Source organism: Podarcis pityusensis (assembly GCF_964106645.2).
Source record: "Podarcis pityusensis genome assembly, chromosome: 5".
Lineage (NCBI taxonomy): Eukaryota > Metazoa > Chordata > Lepidosauria > Squamata > Lacertidae > Podarcis > Podarcis pityusensis.
Genome location: NC_138032.1, coordinates 3,531,929 through 3,549,060, shown reverse-complemented (window position 1 = coordinate 3,549,060; position 17,132 = coordinate 3,531,929). Strand labels below are relative to the sequence as shown.

The window sequence follows — 17,132 nt, the reverse complement described above, 5'->3', positions numbered from 1 at the left end:
CCATTAATGGGCCCACGGTGCAAAGGATGCTGGGAGCTCACACCTGCCTCTCATGTGGCTTATCGGAGGCTGCCCTCATTTGGGAGTGCTCCGTACAAGACTCACCCTAAGACCACCATTATTTATTCATCACAAATAAAGCAGTTCCTAGAGAAGAGGGGAAAAGGGACGCGGGTGGCGCTGTGGGTTAAACCACAGAGCCTAGGAATTGCCAATAAGAAGGTCACTGGTTCAAATCCCCGTGACGGGGTGAGCTCTCTTTGCTCAGTCCCAGCTCCTGCCAACCTAGCAGTTCGAAAGCACGTCAAAGTGCAAGTAGATAAATAGGTACCACTCAGGCGGGAAGGTAAACGGCGTTTCCGTGCGCTGCTCTGGTTCGCCAGAAGCGGCTTAGTCATGCTGGCCACATGACCCGGAAGCTGTACACCGGCTCCCTCGGCCAGTAAAGCGAGATGAGGCCACAACCCCAGAGTTAGCCACGACTGGACCTAATGGTCAGGTCCCTTTTCCTAGAGAAGAGGGAGACAGTATAGATTTACAACAGTGGTTTGCAGAATGTCATAGATCAGAGGCTGGGAAATATTGGGAGAGGAGCAGGAGGAAGAAGCGCCAGGGGAGGGACAGCTGACAGACTCTGTGTCTTTAGAACGCATCCCAGACCCCCCTTCTCCCAGAACCCGGCGGGCATGGAAAGGAGGAGAACAGAAAGCTCAGAGGCAGAAGGCACAAATCAGCCAACGTAGGGAAGATGTGTAATAGGAGAGGCGGAAGGGGTGGGGCTTTACTTGAAGCAATGCCATCACTGCAAGAGAGGCACTTTTCAAAGCCTCTCTCTGTGAATATTGAATAAAAGACTTGGTAAGAACTCTCTTTGTTTATCTATTTCTTGGCCGGCCACCGTGGGAGGGACTGGATTCCCAGAAGCCTGACACATATCAGTCATTGCTTCTCCAAAAGCATTTCCATTAGGGGTTGACTTTGGGGGTGTGCTTTGTCAGTTTGCCATTGAACGTGCCAGGCCCGCTCGGCCCCCAATGGCTAGCTCATCAGCTGTGGGACTCACTTGCTCTTGTGCCCGGATCCTGCTTGCGGGTTCCCCATAAAGGTGGAGCCTCCAATTGCCATGAAAATGCCGGGACCTTCATGAAAGGCATCACTGCTTCTCACTTTGTCTTGCAGAGTCCCGGATTTCCAAATAGCTTTCTGTTACAAGTGGCCTTGGAGTCATTTCCTTATAGCAATCAAACAATTTCAATGCAAACCATAAAATACAATTATTGGCTCTTGAAGCAGCACACATCAATAAAAACCGGGTGGGTGAGTGGGACGGGGGCGGTTCTGCCACCAATCTTACAAATTACTAAGACATACAGAGAGAAGGGGAGGAGAAGGGAAAGGAAGGCAGTAGAGGAGGATCAGGTCTTCGAAGCCAGAATGAGTTATGGCAATTGACAAAGGAGCTTCCATAGCTCAGTGGCAGAGTGCAATAGGAAGCCCTCAAATTCAGCACCTTGGCAATAATAATAATAATAATAATAATAATAATAATAATTTATTATTTATACCCCGCCCATCTGGCTGGGTTTCCCCAGCTACTCTGGGCGGCTTCCAACACAATGTTAAAATACAGTAATGCCTCAAACATTAAAAGCTTCCCTAAACAGGGCTGCCTTCAGATGTCTTCTAAAAGTTTATCTCTTTGACATCTGGTGGGAGGGCGTTCCACGGGGCGGGTGCCACTACCGAGAAGGCCCTCTGCCTGGTTCCCTGTAACTTGGCTTCTCGCAGTGAGGGAACCGCCAGAAGGCCCTCAGCGCTGGACCTCAGTGTCCAGGTAGAATGATGGGGGTGGAGACACTCCTTCAGGCATACTGGGCCAAGGCCGTTTATGGCTTTCAAGGTCAGCACCAACACTTTGAATTGTGCTTGGAAACGTACTGGGAGCCAATGTAGGTCTTTCAAGACCGGTGTGATGTGGTCTCAGCGGCCGCTCCCAGTCACCAGACTAGCTGCCGTATTCTGGATTTGTTGTAGTTTCCAGGTCACCTGCAAAGGTAGCCCCACATAGAGCACATTGCAGTAGTCCAAGTGGGAGGTAACCAGAGCGTGCACCACTCTTGTGAGACAGACAGCGGGCAGGGAGGGTCTCATCCTGTGTACCAGATGGAGCTGGTAGACAGCTGCCCTGCACACAGAATTGCCTGCGCCTCCATGGACAGCTGCAAGTCCAAAATGACTCCCAGGCTGTGCACCTGGTCCTTCAGGGGCACAGTCACCCCATTCAGGACCAGGGAGTCCTCCACACCTGCCCACCCCCTGTCCCCCCAAAACAGTACTTCTGTCTTTTAGTTTTAAGTTTTTACTGTAATTTTTACTGTTGTTAGCCGGCTTGGCGGGGGAGGGCAGGGTATAAATAAAATTTATTATTACAGCATCTTAAAAAGCAGAGACATCCCCTTGCCAACAAAGGTCCGTAGAGTTAAAGCTATGGTTTTCCCAGTAGTGATGTATGGAAGTGAGAGCTGGACCATAAAGAAGGCTGATCGCCGAAGAATGGATGCTTTTGAATTATGGTGCTGGAGGAGACTCTTGAGAGTCCCATGGACTGCAAGAAGATCCAACCTCTCCATTCTGAAGGAAATCAGCCCTGAGTGGTCACTGGAAGGACAGATCCTGAAGATGAACCTCCAATACTTTGGCCACCTCATGGGAAGAGAAGATTCCCTGGAAAAGACCCTGATGTTGGGAAAGATGGCGGGCACAAGGAGAAGGGGATGACAGAGGACGAGATGGTGGGACAGTGTTCTCAAAGCTACCAGCATGAGTTTGACCAAACTGCGGGAGGCAGTGGAAGATGGGAGGGCCTGGCGTGCTCTGGTCCAGAGGGTCACGAAGAGTGTAGTCTAACAATGCGCTGCATGAAGAAGCCCTTTATTCCTTGTCCTGGCCAAGTCTTGACTCGGCATCTGGTTTTTAATAAGGACACGGGACGGGGAATCAAAGGCTGGCAGAGAAAGAGAGAGAATGTCCTATGGAAATGTGGTTTCCTTGGCACATTGCCTGTGTGACGTTGGACATGCCTTTCGCTTGCCGCTGCCCCTTGCTGGGTCATTAACCCCGGAGTGGCATGTTTGCTGGTGCCGCGGCCTCTCTGTCAATGAACTTGCTGGCGTACAAATGCCAGGGAAGAACCGGAGAAGAGAGGGATGTGAGTCAGTCAAAAAGCAGCCTTGAGCAGCGGGACTCTGACCTCGCTTTGCAAACACAGCCGCAGGAGAGGCTATGCTGGGGCTTGGGATCAGAAGGAGTCGGCTGCTTGCCTGATCCAGGATTGACAGGACCCCCGGAGGAAGCTCCCCATATGGAAGGAACCATGGAGTCTTGGGACCTCGTGGAAGACCCACGGTAAGCAACCAGGGACCTTGTTCTATGTGGAGCCGCTTTTGGGTTCCAGACCCTCCACGTGTCCCTTTTTTCCAGTGCCAGTCCTGCATTTACAGAAGCTGATTTGATCCCGGAATGTCCCGCTTTTCCTTAGGACATCTCTGTTTTCATCAGAGAAATATTGGAGGGTATGGAGTTATGCGACCCCCCCCAAGCTAAGGAGATAAGGAACTATACAACCTTTACAAGACACTTGCAGGCAGCCCTGTATAGGGAAGTGTTTTTTAATGTTCAGTGTTTTATTATGTTTTTATACATGCTGGAAGCTGCCCAGAAAAGCTGGGGCAATCCAGTCAGATGGGTGGAGTATTATTATTATTATTAAATAGGATGTCCCTATTTTCATCGGAAAAATATTGGAGGGTATGGCTATTCCATCCATGATGATGCCTGGAGTTTTGAGGCGCATTGGTCAAGAATGGCGGCAAGGAAGGTCTCATTTGAGAGGGGTCTGTACGCACAGGCTTGGCCCCAGAACCTGTTCCTTGGACGCGGACAATATCTGAAGTAACTGCTAGGTCTGTCAACCAGCAACCTAATTTGTAGCCCATTAATCATCTGTCTCTGACAAAATGTTGGTCAGCTCATCAGTTAAATATTTTCAAGGATAGTTTCCTCTGTGTCTAAAACCTTGTGATCTCTCCAAGATGCTGAAAGAAGCACGAGATAAATCATGAAAAATTGAATCAGGGAAGGTTACTGCTCTCAGAATGAAAAGCCAACGAGTGTGCCTGTAGTTTTTGTCCCTCTGTTTAAAGTGGTCCCAAATCAGAGGCAGAGCAGAACTGTCCTGGCTGGTAGCCCCCAATAACCCTCCCCTCCATAAATTCATCTAATCCTCCCTTAAAGCCATCTAAGTTGGTGGCCCTCCCTGCCTCCTGTGGCAGTGAGTTCCATAGTTTAACTCTGTGCTGCATCATGAAGAAGAAGAAGAAGAAGAAGAAGAAGAAGAAGAAGAAGAAGAAGAAGAAGAAGAGGAGGAGGAGGAGGAGGAGGAGTTTGGATTTGATATCCCGCTTTATCACTCCCCTTCAGGAGTCTCCAAGCGGCTAACATTCTCCTTTCCCTTCCTCCCCCACAACAAACACTCTGTGAGGTGAGTGGGGCTGAGAGACTTCAGAGAAGTGTGACTGAAGGACTTCATTTTATCTGTCCTGAATCTTCCAACATTCAGCGTCCTTGGATGTCCACAAGAACTAGTACTATGAGAGAAGGAGGGAAAAAAAATTCTCTGCCCACTTTCTGTATGCCAGGCATCATCTCATAAACTTCTATCATGTCACCTGTTCCTGACATTTCTCAAAACTGAAAAGTCCCAAAGGCTGCATGGGGAGTCCCTCCATTCCCCTGATTATTTTGGTGGCCCTTTTCTGAACCTTTTCCAACCCTATAATATCCTTTTTGGGGTGAGGCAACCAGAACTGTACACAGTATTCCACCATAGATTTGTAGAACATTGTTATGTTATCAGCAGTTTTGCTTTCATTTGCTTTCCCAATGACACCCAGCATGCAATTTTCCTTCTCCACTCATTCACGCTACTTGAATAATAAAGCAAGAGCAATGGTGTGCATGCACAGAGTGCATAAAATGATAATATCACTTTTTTGTTTTTGCTTTTTGGACACAATCTAGTGGGTGGGAAGCTTTTAATGTTTGATGGATTACTGTATTTTAATATTTTGTTGGAAGCTGCCCAGAGTGGCTAGGGAAGCCCAGCCAGATGGGCAGGGTATAAATAATAAATTATTATTGTTAATGAACCAGCCTCTGAACGTTACTTGGCAAAAGCATCTCAGTGCTGCTCTGGGGCTTGTTGGAGAGGAGCAGAGTTTTCAAAGTCCCTTAATGCGGTTCCCTCATTGCGAGAAGGGAGGTTACAGGGAACCAGGCAGAAGGCCTTCTCGGTAGTGGCACCCGCCCTGTGGAACGCCCTCCCTTCACATGTGAAGGAAATAAGTAGCTATCCTATCTTTAAAAGACATCTGAAGGCAGCCCTGTTCAGGGAAGTTTTTAATATTTAACGCTGTATTGTTTTTAATACTTGATTGGGAGCCGCCCAGAGTGGCTGGGGAAACTCAGCCAGATGGGCGGGGTATAAATAATAAATTATTATTATTATTATCTCACGGCAAGAGGGGGGTTCTTTCATCTCCATCACAGGTTTGCCCCTGAACTGATCCACCTCCTGATCCACAATTTCAGTATCCCGGTCGCCTGCTTCTCCCACCCACCGACCGCCCTGCAGCTGCTGCAGCGTAAGTTGGCAAAGCTGGAGGGGTTTGAAACTACAAAAGAGAGAAGGAAACATTGGCTCCCTTTGCTTTGCGGCAAAGTGTCTTGCAGAATCCTGCGGAGGAGAGTCACCTGCCTCCTTGTGGCGCCAGAGGACCTGAAATTGCAGGGTTGCAGAGGAGGCGAGTGGCAGACCACTTGAGTTGCATGCAGAAGGTCCCAGGGCTGAAATATTGGAGAGCTGCTGGCAGTCAGTGTAGACAGTACTGGGCTAGTTGGACCCAATGGTCTGACTTGGTATTAGGGAGCTCAGAACAATGAGGACTGGAATCTTGTTCTGTTTTTAAGGGTAAGGTTGTAGCTTAGTGGAGAAGCATCTCCCAGTTTCAATTTTTGCCATCTCCAGATAGGCTGGGAAAGACTCCCTTAGCTGACACCCGGGAAAGACACTGCCAGCCAGTGCAGACAATATTGAGGTAGATGGAGCAATGGTGTGGTTCAGGTCTGTCAAAGAGTCAACTTCTTTACCCGCAAAGGCAGAGAGCATCCCTAGAAGCTCAGATGGTCAGAGGGGGCCCTTTTGCCACTTGGACCCTTGGACGATTTTCTGGGGACCGCATGATAAAAGTGGGTGGAGCCAGAGACAAACAAGAGCGACAGATGTCACTCACACTTCCCTAAGGTCAGAGGCTCCTAGAGATGCTCGCACCTCTTTGATCTGGCCTGGGAGGGGGTGGAGACTGGGAAGCATGTTGACAGACAGACAGAGAAGCTTGCAGGGTTGCATTTGGCCCACGGCCTGAGGTCACTGACCTCTGTCTTAACTGGACATGATCAGAACTTAACCCGCAGTCTGTGCCACCCCAGGCCACCTCCAGTTGTGCCACCAATGCCCCCCTTTCCCGCCAGAGGATCAGGCCACAGGGCCAGGGCGAGGTGGGCTCCCCAGACCTCTCCATGGTTGTGTCCTGAACCTCCCAGGACCCAACTCTGGAAAGAATTATGGTGTCAGGAAAAGTCTACTACAGGGGTCAGCAAACTTTTTCAGCAGGGGGCCGGTCCACTGTCTCTCAGACCTTGTGCGGGACCAGACTATATTTTTTTTTGGGGGGGGGAATGAACAAATTCCTATGCCCCACAAATAACCCAGAGATGCATTTTAAATAAAAGGACACATTCTACTCATGTAAAAACATGCTGATTCCCGGACCGTCCGCAGGCTGGAATGAGAAGGCAATTGGGCCGGATCCGGCCCCCAGGCCTTAGATTGCCTACCCATGGTCTACTACCTAATGGACCAGGGGCGGGGGATATTTGCAGAAAGAAACCTGTAAATGGCAAATGACAGCAATTCAGGGGGGGGGGATTTTACTACGGTGGAGATAACAACCATAGAATTGTAGAGATGGAAGGGACCCCAGGGGTCATCTAGTCCAACCCCCTGCAAGGCAGGGATCTCAGCTAAATATCCTGGAAGGACTGCATTGCAGGTGTATGCCTATTCACAAGGACCAGTGCAGCTGGGGGCTGATTTCCTCCTATATAAATAAAAATGTACGATGTCGTCATGCTGTGCAGTTTGTGCAATGTGGGGAACTTGCAGCTGGCCCAGATGGTTTGTGGGACAGAGTTTGGGGGAGTTTTAGCAAGCCCTTCCCTCTGTAAAACACGTCTCCATCGGAAGGAGGGGGGCCCTTTGCACGGTGCCTCCCCTCGCCCAGAATTTTAACGGAGCAGAGAGGGGCTTCACAGAGCCGGTTTAACAAGCTGATGTGCGGAGCTGATGGGTGGGTCTTGGGGGTCGGAAGAGAGGAGCTTGTGGAGATCAGGGTGGGCAGAATGGAAAGGGGGTGGTCCGGTGCAGGGGAAGGGCAAAGTGGGAGGAGGCGTTGGCGAGCGGAATGCGTTTGAGCAGCAGCCCCCAGTTAAAACTATAGAACTGGAAGGGACCACGGGTGTCATCTAGTCCATCTGTTCTCAACCTGTGGGTCCCCAGATGTTGTTGGACTACAACTTCCATCATCCCTGAGCTCTGGCCTTGCTGTTGTTGTTTAGTCGTGTCCGCCTCTTCGTGACCCCCTGGACCAGAGCATGCCAGGCACTCCTGTCTTCCACTGCCTCCCGCAGTTTGGTCAAACTCATGCTGGTAGCTTTGAGAACACTGTCCCACCACCTCGTCCTCTGTCGTTCCCTTCTCCTTGCGCCCTCCATCTTTCCCAACATCAGGGTCTTTTCCAGGGAGTCCTCTCTTCTCATGAGTATTGGTGACTCAGCTTCAGGATCTGTCCTTCCAGTGAGCACTCAGGGCTGATTTCCTTCAGAATGGAGAGGTTGGATCTTCTTGCAGTCCATGGGACTCTCAAGAGTCTCCTCCAGCACCATAACTCAAAAGCATCAATTCTTCAGCGATCAGCCTTCTGGATGGTCCAGCTCTCACTTCCATACATCACTGGCCTTGCTAGCTAGGGGTGATGGGAATTGTAGTTCAACAACATCTGGGGACCCACAGGTTGAGAAAGGCTGATCTACTCCAACCCTCTGCAATGTAGGACTCTTTTGCTCAACGTGATGCTCGAACCCGTGACTCGTGAGTCTCATGCTCTACCTAGAGATGTTTCTGAAGAGCTCCCACAAACATTGGCTCACTATTCCTTGCAGAGCTGAACCTCGTGGACCTTGCCATCACTGGCATGGCGACGTTCCTCACGTTGCTGTCAGTCATCATCTTCGTGGAAGACGCCCTGTATCTCTCTAGAAAGGTCCGCTGCTTCGTCAAGATGAAAACCCTCATCTGGAGCAGCTCTGCGCCCACCGTAAGTGCCCGTCCCTCGGTTACCTGTCTCTGGTACCTCCCCCCCCCTAGACTACTGCAATGACGATCCCTGGGGCTGCCCTTGGTGGCAGCCAGGCAAATGCATTTAGTATGCAGAGCAGTAACTGAGGCTGGGATGATTCTGGGCTGGGGAGATCCTGGACCAAAATTAGTAGCGCCTTGGAAGATGGCAGACTCTTATATCTTATATAGGATTATATAAGATCGTATTGTACCAACCACACCGTATTAGCAGAACTTGAATGATACTTGTAAACACACCAAATACCGTTTGTGGAGTAGACGGGAACATTATTAAAGAATATAAAACTGTGCGGAAAAAACGGCAGTATAAACAGTACAATGAGAATGATTGGAAGACTTGTTTTGTCAGAAGTCTTTTTTATTTAAGTGTTTATTTAAGTATTAATTAGGAAGATTAAGTTTTTTTATGCACGTAAATCTGCTTTTTCTTCCTTCTTTTTTCTGTATTTTCTTCTTTTCATTTTTCTTAATTCTTTTCTATTTAATTTTCTTTTTATAGTATGAGATTGTAAATCCTTTGTATATGTGTGTAATTTAAATTAATAAAGATTATTTTTAAAAAAAGGAAGATGGCAGACTCTCCTGGGTTGGGGTTTTTTTAAGCAGGGGTTGGGTGACCACCTGTGGGGGATTCCTTCAGCTGTGATTCCTGCATTGCGGGGGAGTTGGACTAGATGACCCCTGGGGGTCCCTGCCAACTTTTATGATTCGATGAGTGGGGAGCAGCTGCTGTTGCGCTCAGGTCCTGCTCCCGGGCTTCCCTTTGGTGGCAGTGAGAGCAGGATTCTGCCCCCACTGGACGCCTTGGGTCTGGATCCAATGGCTGCTGCTCCTTTTGCATTCTCAGCCTTGCCTCCCTTTCTCTGCCAGGTGATCTCGGTGTTCTGCTGTTTCGGGCTTTGGGTTCCCCGCTCCCTGAATGTGGTGGAGATGGCCATTGGCGCGTGAGTACCTCCCTGGGGAGACCCTCCCATTCCACCCAAATTTTAATTTGACAAAATTTTAATTCCACTGGATAGTGACAGGCCAAAACCATAGTCCTGTCCTTAACAGCCTTTGCTGAAACTTTACATCTTCTCCCAGGCATTGGGCAGATCGCGATGACTGGCTGGATGAAACAGTTTGCACCAAAAGTGTTTTTTGCTGTTTTACTGTGTCTGTTCTATGGGTTTTTGGATTGAATTTTATTGCAATGTTTTGGTAAAGCCCCAATCTCCAAGCGGAGAGAGACTCTAGGGGTTCGTAGCACTTACCTGGTTTCCGTTTCCTTGCAATGAAGGAAGACTGTGCTGCCCTAAGGATATATGGCTTTATTGGCACGTATACCTCCATTCGCTTCTGTGGCACAGGGCATCTTTTTTGGCTATGCCAGTTTGTGGCATTTAACTAGCTGCCAAAACCGTTACCTTGACAAAGGAACTAGTTTGGCTAGCTTCCCCTTGTCCATGATCACTGGAGATGGTGACAGCAGCCACGAAATTAAAGGATGCCTGCTTCTTGGGAGAAAAGCAATGACAAACCTAGACAGCATCTTAAAAAGTAGAGACATCACCTTGCTGACAAAGGTCTGTATAGTTAAAGCTATGGTTTTCCCAGTAGTGATGTATGGAAGCGAGAGCTGGACCATAAAGAAGGCTGATCGCCGAAGAATTGATGCTTTTGAATTCTGGTGCTGGAGGAGACTCTTGCGAGTCCCATGGACTGCAAGAAGATCAATCCTATCCATTCTTAAGGAAATCAGCCCTGAGTGCTCACTGGAAGGACAGATCCTGAAACTGAGTCACCAATACTCATGGGAAGAGAGGACTCCCTGGAAAAGACCCTGATGTTGGGAAAGATGGAGGGCGCAAAGAGAAGGGGACGACAGAGGACGAGATGGTGGGACAGTGTTCTCGAAGCTACCAGCATGAGTTTGACTAAAACTGCGGGAGGCAGTGGGAGACAGGAGGGCCTGGCGTGCTCTGGTCCAGGGGGTCACAAAGAGTCGGACACGACTAAACGACTAAAGAACAACAACAACATATGTACGATGCAGGGGCTCACAGCATCAACACCCCAACCGATCTTGCTTCTCTGTTTGGTTTCCGGAGAAGCCCCAAAGTCCAGCACACAGCATGCAGGTCTCTGTGTCTCCTGCTTCCAGCCAGCCTCCATCTCAATCACTGGCTATTATTCTCCTTCCTGCCTAGCAGCTAAGTGAGGCAGGTGTCCTTCAAGGCCCACCCATTCGCTTCTATGGCACAGGGCCTCTTCTTTGGCTGTGCCAGCTTGTGGCATTTAACTAGCTGCCAAAACCGTTACCTTGACAAAGGAACTAGTTTGGCAAGCTTCCCCTTGTACATTCTAACCTCACCAATACAGGTTCCCAGGTTTGGAAGGGGACCTCTGGGTATCATCCAGACTGACCTCGCAAACTTTTTCCGTTCCCCACCTTTTGCCTTTAGGGACATGGGTGGCTCTGTGGGTTAAACCACAGAGCCTGGGACTTGCTGCTCAGAAGGTCGGCGGTTTGAATCCCCATGACGGGGTGAGCTCAAGGTGCTCGGTCCCTGCTCCTGCCAACCTAGCAGTTTGAAAGCTTGTCAAAGTGCAAGTAGATAAATAGGTACCACTCCAGCGGGACGGTAAATGGCGTTTCCTGCTCTGGTTCGCCAGAAGCTGCTTAGTCATTCTGGCCACATGACCTGGAAGCTGTACGCTGACTCCCTCAGCCAATAAAGTGAGATGAGCGCTGCAACCTCAGAGTCGGCCACGACTGGACCTAATGGTCAGGGGTCCCTTTACCTTTACTTTACCTTTTGCCTTGAAAAAAAATTGTTTTCTGTTCTTAAGTGACTAATAATATAAACAGAGCAATAAATGCAATTATTAACATGGCTTTCGCTGTTCCTCTTCCAGGTACTTTGCCGTCTGCTTCTACCTGCTGATGCTGATTATGGTGGAAGGTTTTGGGGGCACGGAGGCTGTGCTCAAGGCCTTGAAGGACACCCCGATGGTGATCAGCACGGGGCCCTGCTGCTGCTGCTGCCCCTGCTGCCCTCGCATCACTATGACCAAGTGAGTGGAAGGCTCCCAGATCCCACTTATGGGGGTTTTCGGCTTGATCCAGCAGCCACAATCCCCACACCTGCCTGCCTCCTTCTTTGCAACCTGTCTGGGTGCCCTTGGGCTCTGGCACCACCTGCTGTTGGTCCTCCTGCCACAACATACAATGACAATATAAAAAGCACAAAATATGCTCTACCCACTGAGCCGCACAGCCCTCTCCCCAGTGGTGTTTCGGGGTGGATGGTTTTGGGAGAGGGAGGAATCCCCCTTGCCTCTTCCAACACAGCAAAAGGTTGCTTGAGCTTTGACTGGGACGTGGGCCTTTCCTGGGCACAAACATCTGTCTCCTCCTCCTTCCTCCTCTCTCTTAACCGCAGGCGAAAACTGAAGCTGGTTATGTTGGGGAGTTTCCAGTACGCCTTCCTCAAGGGAGCCTGCATCTTCCTGGGGCTCGTTCTGACCACGGAGGGCCTGTACGACACCTCTGAGGTAAGTCCCAGCACCTGCAGCAGCTTTGCCCTCCAAAATTTAGATGAAGTCGGAAAGGGGCCTCGGGAGGTCCTCCAGCCCAACCCGGGTTGATACACCCGCCCCTTCTCCCTCGTGCGCCTATGAAACTTCTCCTAAGACACAGCCAGGCACACGCTCACACCCAGCAGCGGATCTCCCCCTGTTGACCCAGCTGCGGTTCCGCCTGGATCAGGCCACAAATTTCCGCTGACTGCACCATCCTGCTTCCCAGCTGGCTGGCTAGACGACTCTGGGAAGCCCAAGAGGAAGGCAAAACAGGCCCTCCCACTGTTGCTGCTCAGCAGACGTCACATGGGGAGGTTCAGCCAGATGGGCGGGATATCCATAATAAATTATTATTATTATTATTATTATTATTATTATTATTATTATGACCCTCGTATCTACGGGACTGCCTCTCCCGGTATGCCCCGCGGAGGACCTTAAGCTCCATATTAGCCTCAACCAGGGCCAGGGCCTTCTCAGTGGTGGCTCCGGCCTGGTGGAACGCTCTGTCTCATGAGACCAGGGCCCTGCAGGATCTTGTTTCTTTTCGCAGGGCCTGTAAGACAGAGCTGTTCCGTCTGGCCTTTGGCTTGGAATCAACTTGATCCCCTCCCACTTTTTCCTTTTTCCCTCTGTGATGGAACTCCTATTTGGGGACTTCCCTGGCTTTTTCTGGCCCACGTAGGACCAGTCTGGATAGTTGGCCTTGGTGAAGACTTGACGTTTTTATCCCCCCAGAAAGTTTTTGATTTGAGTTTCCACTGAAAGGAGGCTGCATTTTAATGTTTTAATGTTTTAATGTTTTAATGTTGTATTTTAATCTTGTTTAATCTTGTTTTTTAAGTTGTATTTCAATCAATTGTTTTATATCGGGTGTTAGCCGCCCTGAGCCCGGTCTTGGCTGGGGAGGGCAGGGTATAAATATAATAATAATAATAATAATTAATAATAATAATAATAATAATAATTACTCTCCCTGCACGTGGAGGCTCCACTCAGCCATGACAGTTAAATGACCATCTTTCGTGGATGCGCAAGATTCCTGCATTGCAGGGAGGGTTGACTATTGATGACCCTCGGGTCCCTTCCACCTTTATGATTCTACTGCCATTTCTTTGGATCTATTATCCTCCTTTTATTTATTTATTTTATATCATTTTTCCATTTGATTAAAAAATATATAAACATGCAGCAACAGCAACAACAAAACAATTCAAGATCCAAATTTTGAGATTACTCTGAATCTCCTGACTTCCCTCCACTCTCCCTTCCATGGGTCCTAGTGATCATATTTACAACTGCATATCAACACTCTCCAGATTTTATCCTTCCGAATTATCCATACTTTCCATTAATTTACAAGTGTGGCTAATATCCTGATCATGTTTTAACCTGCTTATAGGGGTGGAGAGGAAATTATTATTGCCACTCCTCCCTGAGTCTTCCTGGTCAAGCCTCGTGTGTATTTTATTAATCAGAGTCCAATCCTTCCTTGCTACAAGGACAGATTAAAGGAAGGACTTCTTCAGGCAGCATGTAATTAAACTATGGAACTCCCTGCCACATGAGGCCGTGATATCCAACAACTTGGATGGCTTCAGAAGAGGAAAAGATCAATTCATGGAGGATAAACTGTGGCTACTAACCAGGACAGCTCTGCTCTGTCTCCACAGCTGGAGGCAGTGATGCTTCTGAATGCCACTTCCTGGAAACCACAGGAGGGGAGAGTGTTGCCCCTGGGTTCGAATCCTGCTTGAGGATTCCCAACAAGCACCTGGTTGGCCACTTTGAAAACCGGGTGCTGGAGGAGATGGGCCCTGGCCTGATGCAGCCGGCTCCTCTTACGTTCTCGCCTTCTTGCCTTCTAGATATCAGCCACAAGCGTGGCTCTGTGGATCAACACCTCCCTGGGAGTGTCGACCTTATTTGCTCTGTGGGCAAACGCGGTCCTCTTTCGGCAAGCCAGAGCCCACTTGTCGGAGCAGAACATGGGCTGCAAGTTCGCCTGCTTCCAGGTAACCTCGTCTCTCTCTCTCTCCTCTCAGGTTCACGGTCCTTGCATTAATTTACAAAGTCATGATCAACTTAGGTCCAGTATATATGTCAGTATATATGAACTCTTTTATCCCAGCTCAGTCACTCAGATAATCTGCAGTATCTGGTTGAGTTGGTGAGGCTACTTTGATAACAAGGAGAAACCGAGCCTTTAGTGTCATCAGGCCACTCCAATGGAACTCACTGCCACTGGAAATTCAGCAGGCGCCTCCGGTTTCAACTTTTAAATGCCTGCTGCAAACTTTTTTTATTTTGCCAGGCTTATGTAGGCATTTAAGAAGACATATCTCCACAATAGTTACCCGATTTCTGTTTTTAACTTTTGTTGTCTGGCTTTGTGTACCGTTTATACTTTTAAAATACTTTTAAGTTCTATGATAGTGCAATTAACCATTATTTTTAATGTGCTTTTAGCCTTCTGCATTGTGTCTGCGTCGTTTTAATTTGTGTAAGCCACCTTGAGTAAAAAAACAACCAGAGTATTAATAAATATAACACCAATATCGATTGTTGTTGTTATTGAAATTTGTATATCGCTCTTTGTCTGAAGATCTCAGTGCGGTTCACAGAATGAAACCACTCTGATTTATTTTATTTTTTAAAAAAATATGAATAGTGATATATATTTATTTATTTAAAAATACATTATAAGTAAACAAGCCGACTTTCCAAATGAGATGCCCAACTCAGCCCGGGTGCTGACGCCCCAGAGGCTTCTCCAGCCCCTTCATGCTTCTGGTCCTCATTGTCAGCGCTGCTTCAGAACATCTGAAGATCTGCATTGGCTCCCAGTACATTTCCGAGCACAATTCCTAGTGTTGGTGCTGACCTTTAAAGCCCTAAATGGCCTCGGCCCAGTAGACCTGAAGGAGCGTCTCCACCCCCATCATTCTGCTCGGACACTGAGGTCCAGCGCCGAGGGCCTTCTGGCAGTTCCCTCACTGCGAGAAGCTAGGTTACAGGGAACCAGGCAGAGGGCCTTCTTGGTAGTGGCACCCTCCCCATGGAACGCCCTCCCACCAGATGTCAAGGAAATAAACAACTACCTGACATTCAGAAGACATCTGAAGGCAGCCCTGTTCAGGGAAGTTTTTAATATGTAATGCTGTACTGTTTTTAACACTTGATTGGGAGCCGCCCAGAGTGGCTTATTATTCTGTGCTTGTGCTTTCAGGTCCTCCTCATCCTGACGGCGCTCCAGCCCTCCATCTTCAGCACCCTGGGCAATGGCGGCCAAATCGCCTGCTCCCCACCGTTCTCCTCCAGAGTGCGGTCCCAGAGTGAGTGGAAACCCGATGGTTTTCTTGGGGGGGGGGTGTCAAAAAGAAAGGAAGCATCCTGAGGGTGTGTTGTGGGGTGGTAGCAGTGGCCCTTGAGGAAGAAAATTGGGAAGCGGTTAAGGATAGCTCCCTACAAGTATCTCGAGGGCTGCCCCACGGAAGAGGGAGCGAGCTTGGTTTCACCTGCTCCAGAGGGTAGGACTCGAACCCATGGCCTCAAGTCACGAGAAAGGAGATTCCGACTAAGCATCAGGAAGAACTTTATTATGCTTAGAGCCATTCCGCAGAGGAAAGGACTCCCTCGGAAGGCAATGGACTCTCTTTCATCGAAGGTTTTTTTTTTAGCAGAGGTCAGATGGCAAGAGGTCATTTGAGATTCCTGCATTGCAGGGGGTTGGACTGGATGACTCATGGAGTCTCTTCCAACTCTACAATTCTAGTGGTGCATGCTCTGGTTATCTCCCGCTTGGACTACTGCAATGTGCTCTATGTGGGGCTACCTTTGAAGGTGACCCGGAAACTACAATTAACCCAGAATGCAGCAGCTAGACTGGTGACTGGGAGCGGCCGCCGAGACCACATGACACCAGTTCTGAAAGACCTACATTGGCTCCCAGTATGTTTCCGAGCACAATTCAAAGTGTTGGTGCTGACCTTTAAAGCCCTAAACGGCCTCGGTCCAGTATACCTGAAGGAGCGTCTCCACCTCCATCGTTCTGCCCGGACACTGAGGTCCAGCTCCGAGGGCCTTTTGGCAGTTCCCTCGCTGCGAGAAGCCAAGTTATGGGGAACCAGGCAGAGGGCCTTCTCGGTAGTGGCACCTGCCCCGTGGAATGCCCTCCCACCAGATGTCAAAGAGAAAAATAACCACCAAACTTTTAGAAGACATCTAAAGGCAGCCCTGTTTAGGGAGGCTTTTAATGTTTAATAGGTTATTGTATTTTAGTGTTTTGTTGGAAGCCGCCCAGCGTGGCTGGGAGGACCCAGCCAGATGGGCAGGGTATAAATAATAAATTATTATTATTATTATTAGGGCCTTGCTGCTGCTGGACAAATAAACCGAGCCTTTAGTATTAGCAGCACGGTCCTGCGGAACTCTCTGCCACTAGCCTAGAGAGTCAGCAGTTGCCTTCTCTTTTAATGCCAGCCATCTTCTCGGGCATCCTGCAGCCGGGATGACTGGGGATGTAGTCGAAAACATCTGGATGGCACCAGGTGGGCAAAGGTTGCATTTGTGGGAAGCGGAGAAGCTAGTGACCTTCCCCCGGGAAAAGGGCCGGACTCATTCTCCTCCATCTTTGCTTGCAGTGATGCACGCGCAGCTCCTGGTCCTGGAAACCTTTGTCATGGCTGTGCTGACCAGGATGTACTACAGGAAGCCGGACGACAAGCCAGGCTGTTGCCCAGCCGGAGGTTTGCCAGAGAGCAAAGCAGAAATCGGTCTCTCGGCTGCCTAGGAACAGGAGTGCCCAGCAGGGCTATCGGAGGCCCCCAGCCCTCTTGCCAACATCTGCTCTGGGATCTCAAGAACATGTGGCCTTCCTTGCAGGGGGAAGGGACAAGGGACTGATTCTGCCTTGGGACAGGCACATGGACGTATGACCCTTTGTACAAGAATGACTTCAGGACAACTGTAATTTGTGCAGCTATAGTCAAAAATGCCCAGGGCCCATGGAATAAATCTATTTTATGCTGTA

At 49.1% G+C, this 17,132-nt stretch overlaps 1 protein-coding gene across 1 annotated transcript; it reads left to right on the top strand.

Annotated features, from left to right (window-relative positions):
* The first annotated feature begins 3,111 nt into the window (after positions 1-3,111).
* SLC51A (solute carrier family 51 member A) lies at positions 3,112-17,132 on the top strand. The gene is made up of 9 exons (XM_081007523.1): positions 3,112-3,405; positions 5,608-5,702; positions 8,338-8,492; positions 9,407-9,480; positions 11,435-11,593; positions 11,962-12,073; positions 13,969-14,115; positions 15,330-15,435; positions 16,744-17,132. The coding sequence occupies exons 1-9, from the start codon at positions 3,128-3,130 to the stop codon at positions 16,890-16,892; spliced, it is 1,275 nt and encodes a 424-aa protein (XP_080863649.1). The 5' UTR covers positions 3,112-3,127; the 3' UTR covers positions 16,893-17,132.

Excerpts from the sequence above, each read along its gene's own strand:
- SLC51A (XM_081007523.1), top strand. The coding sequence starts at position 3,128 with ATGTTTGCTGGTGCCGCGGCCTCTCTGTCAATGAACTTGCTGGCGTAC. Across the intron at positions 12,074-13,968 it reads GCCTGTACGACACCTCTGAG|ATATCAGCCACAAGCGTGGC; the intron begins GTAAGTCCCAGC and ends CTTGCCTTCTAG. Across the intron at positions 14,116-15,329 it reads GCAAGTTCGCCTGCTTCCAG|GTCCTCCTCATCCTGACGGC; the intron begins GTAACCTCGTCT and ends TTGTGCTTTCAG.